The 12,281-nt window shown below is 59.0% G+C and overlaps 1 protein-coding gene across 1 annotated transcript in view; it reads left to right on the forward strand.

The window, feature by feature from the left end:
* Positions 1 to 12,281, forward strand: part of CUEDC1 (CUE domain containing 1) — a gene marked incomplete at its 5' end in the record, with an annotated part of 18,709 nt that overhangs the window by 4,277 nt on the left and 2,151 nt on the right. Inside the window, 8 exons of the mRNA XM_077762881.1 lie at positions 106 to 233; positions 5,057 to 5,183; positions 5,895 to 6,087; positions 7,051 to 7,149; positions 9,158 to 9,229; positions 10,027 to 10,120; positions 10,833 to 10,897; positions 11,686 to 11,756. Coding sequence (XP_077619007.1) covers positions 106 to 233; positions 5,057 to 5,183; positions 5,895 to 6,087; positions 7,051 to 7,149; positions 9,158 to 9,229; positions 10,027 to 10,120; positions 10,833 to 10,897; positions 11,686 to 11,753 — 846 coding nt within the window. The remainder of the gene's footprint in view (positions 1 to 105; positions 234 to 5,056; positions 5,184 to 5,894; positions 6,088 to 7,050; positions 7,150 to 9,157; positions 9,230 to 10,026; positions 10,121 to 10,832; positions 10,898 to 11,685; positions 11,757 to 12,281) is intronic.

A 12,281-nucleotide genomic window follows, 5' to 3' on the forward strand; every position in this document is an offset into this window, starting at 1 on the left:
AGCGAGCCCTTACTATGCGTCCTTGCCTGCGCTTGTGATTTTGTCTGGATGGTATTTAAATTCAGGGAAGGATTGTTAACATTTTTTTTACTGTGTCTGATACAGATCTTGGAGAGGACTTTGGAACCCGATAGCTCTGATGAAGAGCCCCCGCCGGTCTACTCCCCGCCGGCCTACCACATGCACATGTTTGACAGGCCTTACCCGCTGGCTCCTCCCACCCCACCTCCCCGGTGAGAATCTGTCTCCTTCCAGAGTGCAGGGCAGGGGGGCTAGGGATCAGGGGGTGGGCTTGATTCACAAACACAGCGGGAAACTTGGCTGGACCCCTCAGGATATTATTCCACCAAGAACAGCCTCCTACTGCAGCAAGAGACATTTAAGCTAGGTACCAAGGCGAACTTTCACGCCCGAAGGATTGAAAGGGCAGGTAGTCACTAGATTCCGACTCTGGGTGAGGTGCTGTGCGGAACGTGATTGGGACACAGAGGTAAAGAAGGCTCAGCCCTGCTTTCTGGGATCTTACATCAAGGCCGATACAAGTGGGAGGAACAAACACAGGGAACATGTACTGACGCTTCCCCTCCTGAGCCGTTGGCAAACGTTACGAATTGATCACTGTGCTCTTTCCTGCTCAGTTGAGGCCGAACTTCAGAATCCTCTTCAACACAGCACTCCCAGAGTCCTCAGTGATCGACGGAATGGAGATCTATTCCAGATCTATTATCTATCCCTGGACTAGGTGTGCTGTGGGTGATTTTCAGCCAATGGGAGCGAGTTATGTCTTTTTCTGGGATAGTTTGATCACTGGAGGCCGAGGAGTAGACTACTGGGTCCTTGGAGACTTCTGACAGGTGAGGGACTCGAATTTGGAGGTTGAGCAGGATGCTGGCTGCCGGCGGGGTCCCACGGTCTCTCAGGTGCTTGTTTTTCTGTGCTTCGTGTCCGTAGCGGGGCTGCTGGATGGAGCCCAGTTGCCTCTTTGTCCCAGAGCTGCGTTTCCTTAGAATGGCTCAGGGCTGGGGTGGTGAGGCGCGGGGGCACATGATGGGCCAGGGGACTTCTCCAGCGGATCTTTCCTTCCGGAGATCTTGGGAGCCTCAGAAGGCAGGAGCGAACTCTGTTATACCTGTGTGGAGAGTAACAGCAGCTACCATTTTGTAAGTGCTGGAAACCCACGAGGCTTTGCACGTAACTGCTCAGGAGGCAGCCACTGTTACCTCATTTTACAGATGAGGAAACTAAGAGAGGTTTTGTCACTTGCTCAAGACTGTAGAGCTGAGCTTTGAACCCAGGCCGTTCTGATTCCAAAACCAATGCCCTAGCTGCTGTGTGCCTCCCTTACTGAGAAAATTCTCTGCAGTTGCAGCTCAGGGGCGCTGATGGAGGCCTAGAAGGTTATAGGACGGAGGGGACAACGTTGTGAGTCAGGGACGGGAGCAGAGCGGGGGTCCTTCCTTTATTGCAGGGGGGACCAGGAGGCTGCAATGTGGTGGGGGGGAAGAGGCAGGGAGTAAGTGGGTTGGTCTGGGTGAGGCCTCGGCAGGACGGGCAGCCTGTCATCGGTCATGGAGCCGGGGTTAAATAGTTTTCCTTTGACTCTTTTTTTTTTTTTTTTAAATATTCCAGTATGCTTTTGCAAACCGTTCCATTTCTGTCAGGCAAAGTGGTTCTGCCTATTTTTCACGAGCAAACACTGAGGCCAAAAGAATCCCAGCGTGAACCCAGGGACACCCCGGCACGTCCTTCCTCCCCTCCCTTGGCTGGTGTTCAGCTGCTGTGGGTGCAGCAGGGCCGCGGGCAGGGGTGGTGCAGCTCGGTGACGGGAGCCGCTGGTGGGGGCAGGACGACCTCAGCACTAGACCAGGGCTCCGGAGGCCTGAGATTCAGGGTCCTGACCTGGAAACGAAGGCTTCGCTGGGCCTGGGGAGGATACAGGGGCGAGAGCTTGAGTTGTGGAGTCTGGAGAAAGGAAAGTGCTCTCCCACCCCCCGTCTTTCAGCTGCCCAACTTCTGATACTTTAGGTGCTTCTGCTGTGCGGGCTTTGGCTCACTGCTTAACCTCTCTGACCTTCGCTCCCCTCACATGTGAAGTGGGACTGCTGACCCCGGCCTGGGCACTGCTGTGAGGACTGAACGAGATAATGAGCGTGAGCACTTAGCACAGTCCCAGGCGTGGTCAGACCTACTGTCTGTGGTTTCCTGCTCCTTGCTGTCCCGGGCCGTGCGGCTGGCCTCTGAGCTCTAACGTGGAATACTGAGACCACTGCTGAGGCTTCTCTCAGCGGCCGGTGTTCCGAGGAAGCAGGGCCAGGCTCTGAGCGTGCGCCCCTTTGGCACAGGATGGCCCAGATCCACCCCTAGGCCATCTCCGGGCCTAGAACATTCATTTCCAGCATTTATTAAGTCACCTGCCGCATGCTGGTGCTGACCCATGTGTGAAGTGCTGAGATGAATATGGCACTGCTTTGACCCCCAGGGAGATCAGAGCCTGGGGGAGGTACAGAGCTGGGGGCAAGAAAATCTGCCTAGAGGAACTCATGTCTGAGCTGCGTCCTGGTGAGGCAGAGGACAAGAGGGCATTTTAGGCAACGGAAGCAGCATGTGCAAAGGCCAGGAGGCAGGAAAGGGGGAACCATCCAGAGGAGCTTCAGGAGTCTGGGGAACTCCAGGAAATGTGGAATGGGCCTCGAAAGCTGGAGATCATGGCGGGGCGGGTGGTCCTCTGAGGAGCTTTGGCCTTATCCTGCAGCCAGCAGATTTAAGCTGGAGAGTGACAGGATCAGGTTAGTGGTTTAGAATCTCCCTCTGGCTATGGGACGGGAGTGGGAAGAAGAATAGCAGGAGGCCCCTGAGGGACTGCACATGGTGTGGTGGGGGGTGGGGGGGCGGGAGAGGAGCTGGCCCAGNGCACGATCTGTGTGTCCCTGGACAGGGCCTGACTCCATCGGGGCCTCAGTGTCCGGTCTTTACCAAAATTCCTGCCTGGAAGGTTTATGTCTGAAATCTTCCTGGAGTCTGATGTCCCATGGGAAAATCTGTGGGTCTGATGGGTGTGAAGCTTGAGTTTTGGGGTCCAGGGGCCAGGAGAGCCTCCCAAGCCATCTCTCCCCTTCCCCTCCCCCAGCTTGCCCTTCCCTCTATCTCCGGGATGAAAGAGGTCTCTCAAACACAAGGCACCCCTCCACACAGGCCACCTGCTGTTTTTCCATTGAAATTACAGCCTTGGAAGTTTTTTATTTGCCTCTCAGCTCATTTCTGACATTCCTTTCCAACCACAGTGGAGTTGCCTGGGCCGCCAGGGCTCAGGGCCCCCCTGGCTCTCGCAGCTGCGGCTGACCTCATCTCTGCCGGTGCCAGGGCAAGGGCCCGGGAGGGACTGGGCACCTCCTTCCTCGGGACCACGGGCCCAGCCGCCCGGGAAACAGGGCTGAGGAGGGGGGCCTCCCGCTCTGTCCCCCCTCCCCTCTTGGGCTCAGTAACTAATGGCCAGAGGGGGCCCAATGCAATTCTGGGACTCTCCTTCTGCCCTTGCCTGGGTGGCTCTGGGTGTGGTTGAGTTGGCGAGGTGGGTACCTGTGTCCTAGGCGAAGATGCCAGGGAGGAATTCTCTGTGCTGGGGCCAACCCCAGGTGGTCTGCGAGACCCTAAGAGACGGGCATCCTCTCCCCTGCCTCGGGCCCTTGGGAGAAATGAAGCCTTCAACAGTGACAGGCGGCAGAGCCAGGTGGAGAGAGATCTGCCGGGGACTCAGGGTTCTGGGTCTTCTGGAGCATTCCATCACCTGTACAGCGAGAGGGTGGACAGCGTGCGGGTTTCCTTGGCTCCCACTGCGCACTTAGCAGCTTGTTATCCCGTCTGCTGCCGCCCCCGCCCCCCCCCTTCGTCCTGCCAGGCCACCCGCCCAAAATAGAAGAGGAAAGGAAGTTGTTTCCACAGTCAGCGGCAGCCCGGAAAAGCTCCCCTCGAGTGAGGGGGCGGGCGGGATTCCTGGAGCTGGAGGCGAATCAAAGCCAAGCGAGAGCTGCCGGCCGCCCCCGGCCCGCTGCCTTCTGTGTGTGTCATTTCCCTGAGTCAGCAGAACACGTGTCCTGCGGTCGCCACGCTGCAGGCTGCCGAGGAGCCGTGGGGAGCCCCTGGCCCGGCCCCAGGCTGCCCTTAGGCCCTGGACTGCAGGCAGCGGGCAGGAGGCTGGGGTCGGGGAGGGCTGTGGCCCCCATTCTCTTCCCACACTCGCCCTCTTCCACACCCTTGGCCTCTGCCCTGACCCTCGGACCTCCTGCCAGGCACCTTGCGTAGGAGGCATGACTCCCGAGCACCCCTGGGAACAAGAAACTCTCCATTCCCACCTTCAATGTGACTTTTCAGAACACTGTTGAAGACCAAGCCCTCGTGAGGGGCTCCTGCATGCTGGGCGGGGAGGCGGTGTTTCCCTGAGGAATTCCCCTCCCCAGAGGGGGCAGGGGCTTGCCCAGGACCATCCTGCTGGCCATGACTGAGCCAGAACCGGAGTCTGGACCTGTTCTGCTCTGTAGGGACCCTGCCGTCCCCGTGTCCCCCCTGCCCCCTGGCAAACCAACGTTCGGGCAGGCCGGGCTTGGTGGCAGAGGTGTCTGGTCACCGGGCGCACACCTGTTCTCAGCAGCCACGAGCTGGCACTGCACTAGGTGCCAGGGACATGCCCGCTGTCTGTAGAGGGCATTCATAAAAATCTACCTGTAAATCCATGACACCCAACTTGAGCACCATGAACAGAGGCCCCTAGGCCTAGAGACCTTGAGGGTACAAGGTGGCTGGAAAGCAGTGACTGTCTGGAGTACAGGGAACCTGGGCCCCGGGGCCATTGACCGATTGACTGAGGTTAGCAGATGCCTGATTGGGAAGATGCGATGGGGTGCTCGGCCTTTGTCCTGGAGGCTGTGGAGGCCTTGGGAGGCTTCAGAGCAGAAATGCCATTCTAAGCAGGATCCCGGTGTGATGGGCCGGGACACCTGTGTTTGGGCCTGACTGTCCCCCCCCCAACCCACGTCCCCCATTGTTCCCTCTCACCCTCCAGCATCGATGTGCTGGGCTCCGGACCCGCTTCGAGCCAGAGGCGCTACCGTAACTGGAACCCGCCACTGCTGGGCAACCTCCCTGACGACTTTCTCCGCATCCTGCCCCAGCAGCTGGACAGCTTACAGGTACCGGGGGAGGCCCCCAGCTGCCCCGGCAGCACCTCCACTTGCCGTGGCTGGTGCCAGCCCGTTTCACTTCCTGATGTGTAAGCCTGGGCTCAGCTATTTCTGTTGCCCTGGGTTCGCAAGGAAAGAATGCTGAACCCAAAGCCTCATTTCCTGTCTGGGCCTGGAGGTTTCCTGTTCCGCCCTGGAGAGGTGACAGCCCTGAGGAGTCTGCAGCTCCGGCCATCAGCTCAGGCTGGAGGGAGGTGGGCCTGGGGGCGGCCGGCAGCAGAGGGGCAGAGCACCTTCCCTCCCACCCACGGGAAAGGGCCGCTTCTGCCTGACAGAGGCACGACCCCAGGGGCCCTTGCAGAAGGGGCCTCGCCCTGGGCCAGGCAGGACAGGGAGAGTGTGAGTGTGGGAATCCATGTGGAGCTAACCAAGCTACGGAGCAACTCGCAGCTCCCTTTCCAGGATGCTTGGGCTATAGATGAGGGATGGGCGCCCAAGGGGGAGAACAATAGATTTTAAGACCTAGCCATTTCCCCCCAAGAGGCCTCTGGCCTGCGAAGTTGGAGGTGGGCTGACCCCCAGAGCCCAGTAGCAGCTCTAGCCCCAGGGTGTGGCCGGAGGCTCCTGGGCAAGGACACGTGTGCACCCAGATGCGCGTGGCTGTCCGTGCGGCACGTGCCCTTGTGAGCAGCCCCTCGGTGTGCTTGCTCCCCTTGTCAGGGTAACGCCGGGGCCTCCAAGCCCACGAGCGGGGACAGAGGCCCACCCCCCGCGGCCGAGCCCGGGGCCCGGGACCAGGAGAACCGCTGGAAGCAGTACCTGGAGGACGAGAGGATTGCGCTCTTCCTGCAGAACGAGGAGTTCATGAAGGAGCTGCAGCGCAACAGGGACTTCCTGCTGGCCCTGGAGAGAGGTGCCGCCCCCGTGGCAGGGGCTGGGGTTGGCGTTAGCCCGGGGGCTCAGAGGAGGGACTGAGCTCAGGCCCCGGCGGCCTGTGTCCTGTTGCTACATGCCCCCCACCAAGTGAGCCTGGGGGAGGCCCGGGAGTCTGCCAAGAGGGACGCAGGCCAGCAGCCAACTCTTGTCCCGGGGACTCACAGGAAGAGGGGTGTGCCTTCTTAGGCCCTCTCTTTGCCCCTGCGCATCTCTTGTGTGCCAGGCGCTGGCCGTGGCCTAGAGCTGGGTCCACAGGGGCCTCCCTGAGCATAGGATGTCAGGGCAGGGGGCTCTCAAATGTTTCTGCAGTTTGGGTTACCTCTGGCCGGGGGCTCCACTCCCCAGTTGTGGCTGCCTTTCCCCTTCAGCGTGGGAGCATTTGTGGTGGGGTGCAGTGAGAGGCCTGTGAAGGTGTGTGTGTGTGTGTGTGTGTGTGTGTGTGTGTGAGACTGACAGTGTGTGGTTGAGGAGGAGTAAGGTGTGCAGAGACAAGGTTGTTTTATTTAATTTCACTTTATTTTTTTTTAAGTTTATTTTCAGAGAAAGAGAGAGAGAACAAGTAGGAGAGGGGCAGAGAGAGAGAGGGAGACACAGAATCCCAAACAGGCTCTGCGCTGTCAGTGTAGAGCCCGACGCGGGACTCTATCCCATGAACTGCGAGATCATGACCTGAGCTGAAATCAAGAGTCGCTTAGCCCGCTGAGCCACCCTGGTGCCCCAGGGCCTTTCCTTTTAAATCAAGAGTTAGACTATACGATCTCTCAGCGTCCTTCTGATTTTGACATTCTGACATTCCAAGTGCTGGTCGGGGCGTAGTTTCTATGGTTCAGCTGGCTCTGTGAGAGCCGGTGGATGTGTGTGTGCACACATTATGTGTGTGTCATGTGAGATCTGGGGGCTTAACCTCCAACAACGTGACAGGAATGTGGTCCTTTTCCAGATCGTTTGAAATACGAGTCCCAGAAATCCAAATCCAGCAGCAGCAACAGCAACAGCGTGGCTGTGGGAAATGACTTTGGCTTTCCCTCTCCTGCCCCAGGTAACCTTGGCCTCCTAGGAGAAAGGCCGGAGGGCACAGAGGCTCACACCCCAGCTGTGTTTTTGCATGTTTGGAGTTTGGAGGTGGGGTGAGGAAAGAGGCTGGCGGGGAGGGTTCTGACCCCACCACCACACTATGAGGTCAGAGCCACTCAGCACACCTGGATTCTTACCAATCCAGTGGCCGCTGGGCCCCCCTGCGATTAGCTAACAGGCTGGGTGAAGTCCTCAGAAGGTGTCTGGAGCATGGGCAGGAAGGGGACATACCACACCACAAATGTCCCATGGTGGATGGGTTCAGGAAGGACTCAGAGACTTCCAAGGCTTGATCTCTGCCCTTGGGAATGTAGGAGAAACATCCAAACAGTGCGTAGAACCAAGCAGCAAAGCTGAGGACACACTCACTGATTGTAGCAAACACTCATGGTGAGAAGAGCAGGGAAGGGTTCATTCATTCAGTCGCTGGGGAAATACCGTCGAGGCCAGGCCCCGCCCTAGCGTTGGAAGAAGAGAACTTTGAGGTTCATATACAAGACAGTGAGAAGCAAGAACAGTCTTAAAAGAGGGGCAGCCCCCCCACCCCCGCAGGAGCCCCAACCTGCTGGAGGGGGGCCAGGCAGGGACAGCAGGCTGTTGGGATGCACGAATAAGCATTGGGCTAGAGCCGGGAACGTGTGAACAGAGAGGTCTAGAGGGTCTGGACCCCCTACTTGACATCTGGCCCTGCCTGTGTGTCCCTGTGTGTGTATCGTGACCCCTAGCCAGTCAGCTCCTCCTTGTGTACGGAGGCTGCCCACCGCAAGAAGGAAGAGGCAGCGGCGGCTTTTTCCAGAAGCACACCTTACGTGACGCGGTGGAGTGGGGTGGCGGGGCGGAGGACGGGGAGCGCAGCTGATCCCAGCTCAGAGAGAAAATCCCGTGGAACTGATTCATAAGCAGCAGGCTTGGGGCTTAGGCCCCACCAGATGTGCTTCTGGGAGTTTTAACGACAGTCTCTTGTCCTCGATCCTGAATTAACTGGACGTACCAGGGCTGCTGAGACGGATCCTAATGACTCACAGGGGACTTAGCAGGCAAGGTGACTCGGGATTAGCCGAGTTGCAGGGTGGAGAGCAGGGCCTTTAGAAGGGCAGCGAGAGCCTAAGTGAGTGCTAAGTGATCCGGGAGACTCTAGGTGGCCGACTGGGTTTTAACTTTGGAACTAGCCCTCTTCTCATTCCTACTCATTGTCTAAGGAGTCTAGAGGGAGTTAGTGGAGGGGCTGACCCAGGCAGGAAGGAGAAGGGAATCGGCACAGACAAATGCCTGCTCTGTGTCCACATCTCCCCTCCATTCCCTTATCAACTCTCACTGGGTCAGGCTGCAGGTCAGTGTGCTGGTGAGTGCCTAACAGCCAGATCAGGGGCAAGAGCAGCCCCAGTGCTTAGCATCTGGTGCCTTCCATGATGGAAACACTCCCATCAAGCTGGTTTCAAGCTACCGGCATGACTTTGCAGACGCGGAGCTGGTCAGAGAAGCACACGGTTGGGAGCGAGTGTGAGCTGCTCACACAGCAGGCCATACCCCAGCAAGCGGGGCTCGGCAGAGAGAGAAGTACTCCTCCAGTCCCTGGTGTCCTCCTGTCTTTTTATTTATGTTTATTTTTTAGAGAGAGAGAGACAGAGACAGAACATGGACAGGGGAGGGGCAAAGAGAGAAGGAGACACAGAATACGAAGCAGGCTCTGAGCTGTCAGCACAGAGCCCGACATGGGGCTTGAACTTAGGAACCGTGAAATCATGACCTGAGCCAAGGTCGGATGCTTAATCTACCGAGATACCCAGGGCACCGCTAGTGTCCTTTCTTAAAGCTCCCTCTTGGTTAAGGAAAAAGACCGATCTTTGTTCCTCTCCTCAAATGGAAGGGTTGGGGCCATCCCCTGTCCTGGGACACCCCCGACCCCCACCCCGGGGTCCTTGGGCAGCCGCTCTCCCTCTGCATCGGCCCTCAGAGGTGTCTTCCCCTTCCAGGAACCAGTGATACCAATCCTGCTGTGTCTGAAGATGCCTTATTCAGGGACAAGTTAAAACACATGGGAAAATGTGAGTCCAGCCTAGGCCCCCTCCCAGTCTCCCCTAAGACAGGACCTGTGGCCTCGGAGGAGGGAGGGAGCCTGGGTGTCTTTAAGGTAGTTGACTTGGGGTGAACCAAAATGACATTTTAGTCGCAGGCTGGCTCCCTCAGCCTTCCTGCCTCACTTCCCTCTCTGCGGCTGAATCTGGATACAAATTAAGTTTTAAATCCTCTTGAGCCAGCCGTCTGCAGAAAAATAATAATGTGCTGCACCCACCCCACCCCGTCCCCGTTACAGAGTTCACGTTCCCTGTGGCTTAAGGGGACTTGGCCCAGGCCCGATGAGTGGGGAGGCCCATGCGAAGCCCCACTGTCTGCGGGCAGGAGGCCAGGGGGTCGGTGACCTCTCCCCTCAAAGTCCTGCCGGCCAGGACGCGCCTCCTCCCTCCTCCCCCCCACCCCCATGAGCACGTGTGAACGAGGCTGCTATCCTTCCAGGCTCCATTTCAGGGAAAATCTCGGATTAGTCATGGAAATCCCAGAACCGCCTCTGGAGGTGGCGAAGGGGGCGGGGGAGGAGGCGGGAAAGACAGCTGAGACACGGCAGTGTCTGTCACAGCTGGGGAAGGAGTACCCTGATCTCAGCCGCCTGCCTGGGCCTGGCCCCGCTCTTGGTGGCCTGTGCTGCCCCTGCAGGCCCCGCCAGAAGGGCAGCCTCCCTGCTTGGGGACGCCGGCCACCCGCTCCCATCCGGGGAGGGGCGTGGGGTGGGGCGGCCCGTGGCTGTGGCCCACGAGCCCAGGGCTCACCGGTCTCTCTGCCCCAGCCACCCGGAGAAAGCTGTTCGAGCTGGCCAGGGCCTTCTCGGAGAAGACCAAGATGAGGAAGTCAAAGAGGAAACACTTGTCCAAGCACCAGGCGTATCCTTTCCAGCCTGGCGCTGGGGGGCTGCGGGTGCTGGGGATGCTGATCCCCCTGGGCGGAGACCGCACCCTCCCTGGGGCCCGGGACCGGCTCTGCGGCCACCCCTCTCCTCTGCGTGCTCTGAGGCCAGCCCACCGCCCTACCCGGACCACCACCATGACCGGCCCTGGGGATGGGCCTGCATCGCCTGCTTCCTTCTGTGGGCTCCCCTGCTGTCCCCACGCCCGTGTCTCCACTTTCTGGCCCGGCTAATCTGCTCTTGGGAGAAAAGTTGGTGCTTCCACTGACGTCAGCAAACCTCTCCCTAGTTTCCCGAGTGGAACTGACCTGTAGATCTTGCCACCTCCCCACTTTCTTCTTTGTCCCCTGCCTCCTCACTTTGTCCCCTGCCTCCGCACTTTGTCCCCTGCCTCCGCACTTTGTCCCCTGCCTCCGCACTTTCAGTTCCTTGAGGGAAAATAAGGTTTTCCACATTTTCACCCACACTCCCACCCATGCTCGTCACAAGGGGGCCAGGGTGTTAAGAGCTGAGCCGCAACCAGTGGGGAACAGGGAGGAAGCCCCTTTTCTCCCATCCCCAGAGATGGGAGCTGGGTGAGAAGGTCCGGCCCGGCTGCTCATCTGACCCCCAGGAGGCTTTGGGGAGCGCTGGGGAGAAGGCCCTACGGTGGGAGCCACCTGGGCTTGCGGTGCGTGGTTGAAGGCCAGGGGCGGGGAGCGCTNTGCAGTGTCCACGGCTAATCTGCTGGACGACGTGGAGGGTCATACTTGCGGTGAGGCGAGGGGGGTGCAGGGAAGCTTGAGCTCTACATTGCTTGTGATGGGTGACCCTCCCAGAGGAGGGCCCCGGGGATTTCATGGGTGGGCCCACCCAGGGGGGATTACATCATGGGCATGTGGGCAGGTGACCCAAGGAAATGGGTCCTCCCGCCTGGCTCATGTTGCCTCGCCCTTCCTTCCACTCCCCAAACGGGGCCCCAGCCACACCTCCACCTAGATCTCTACCTGGAGCACAAAGTGTCAGGTGCTGTTTCTGGGGAGTCTTCTCTGGGGTGAGAGGGGGCAGGCAGGCCTACTCATGTGGAAGGGCCTCAGCTTGAGAACGAAGCGCTGTGCGGTTTTAGTCTCGGGGCCCGGTGGCCTTTCAGCGTGCGTGCAGTCCCTCCCAAGGGCTGTGTGGGCCAGAAGACACTGCCTTCGACGCCAGGAGGCCCATAGCTGAACCTGATCCTAATGCCTCAGAGCAGAGGGGCCCTTTGGTCAGGAGATACCCAGAAGCAAGGGCCAGGAAGGTCTTAGAGGCCATAAGGAGGGTACAACATACCCATTTTACAGATGAGGAAGCTGAGGGAGGAACTTGTCCAAGGTCCCAGAGCTCAGCGATGGAGCCACACTGTGCCCTAGTGCCCTCACCAAACCCACATACCCGCCCCCCCCACCCCAGAATCACCTTGTGCCCTAGCAAACAAGGGGGATGGGGAGAGTTGGGTCGGCTCCCTTGCCCATGCCTGGGTGACACCCTGCCCAGTGGAGGATGAGACAACTTCCCTCTGCTTTTCAGATGAAGACTTCCGGGGAAGGCATCAGGAGGCGCCCAAGATGGAGGAAGCCCTGCGGGAAGGACAGTAAGCGGTAAGGCCCGGAGTCACGGCTGTCTAGAGACTGGGCCTGCCATGCCCTCCCCGAGGAGTCTCAGGGTCCAGAGGCACTGGGCTCAGGCACTGGATGGCACTGATCCCGGTTTTCTTCCCTTGTTGTGAGACAGGACATGGTCTTCTGCATGGAATTCATCTTTTGCCTCCCTCCTTCCCTTCCTCCCTTCCTTCCAGCAAAGTAATCACACCTGCCTGTGCCAGATCCTGGGAAGAAGGGGGAAGAAGTCAGCTTTGACCTTGATAGTTTACAGCCAAATTGAGAAGACGGTCCAGGACACACACTGCACAGTGAGAGGACCACTTAAGGGACGTGGCCTCACCACAGCCGAGCACACACACAACCCTCCCACGGCCTGCCTGGGTTGGGGGTGAAGGACGGCCTCAACCCGATGAGGAACCTCTCTCCCCCTCTCTGTTAAAGTCCTGGGCCCTCAGGCTGCTTTTCCTTATCTTCTCCTGTGCAGGGGAGGCAGGGGCTGGGGGCGGGGGGGGGCAGTGCGGG

Source organism: Crocuta crocuta, unplaced genomic scaffold (assembly GCF_008692635.1).
Source record: "Crocuta crocuta isolate KB4526 unplaced genomic scaffold, BGI_CrCroc_1.0 scaffold144, whole genome shotgun sequence".
In the NCBI taxonomy this organism is placed as follows: domain Eukaryota; kingdom Metazoa; phylum Chordata; class Mammalia; order Carnivora; family Hyaenidae; genus Crocuta; species Crocuta crocuta.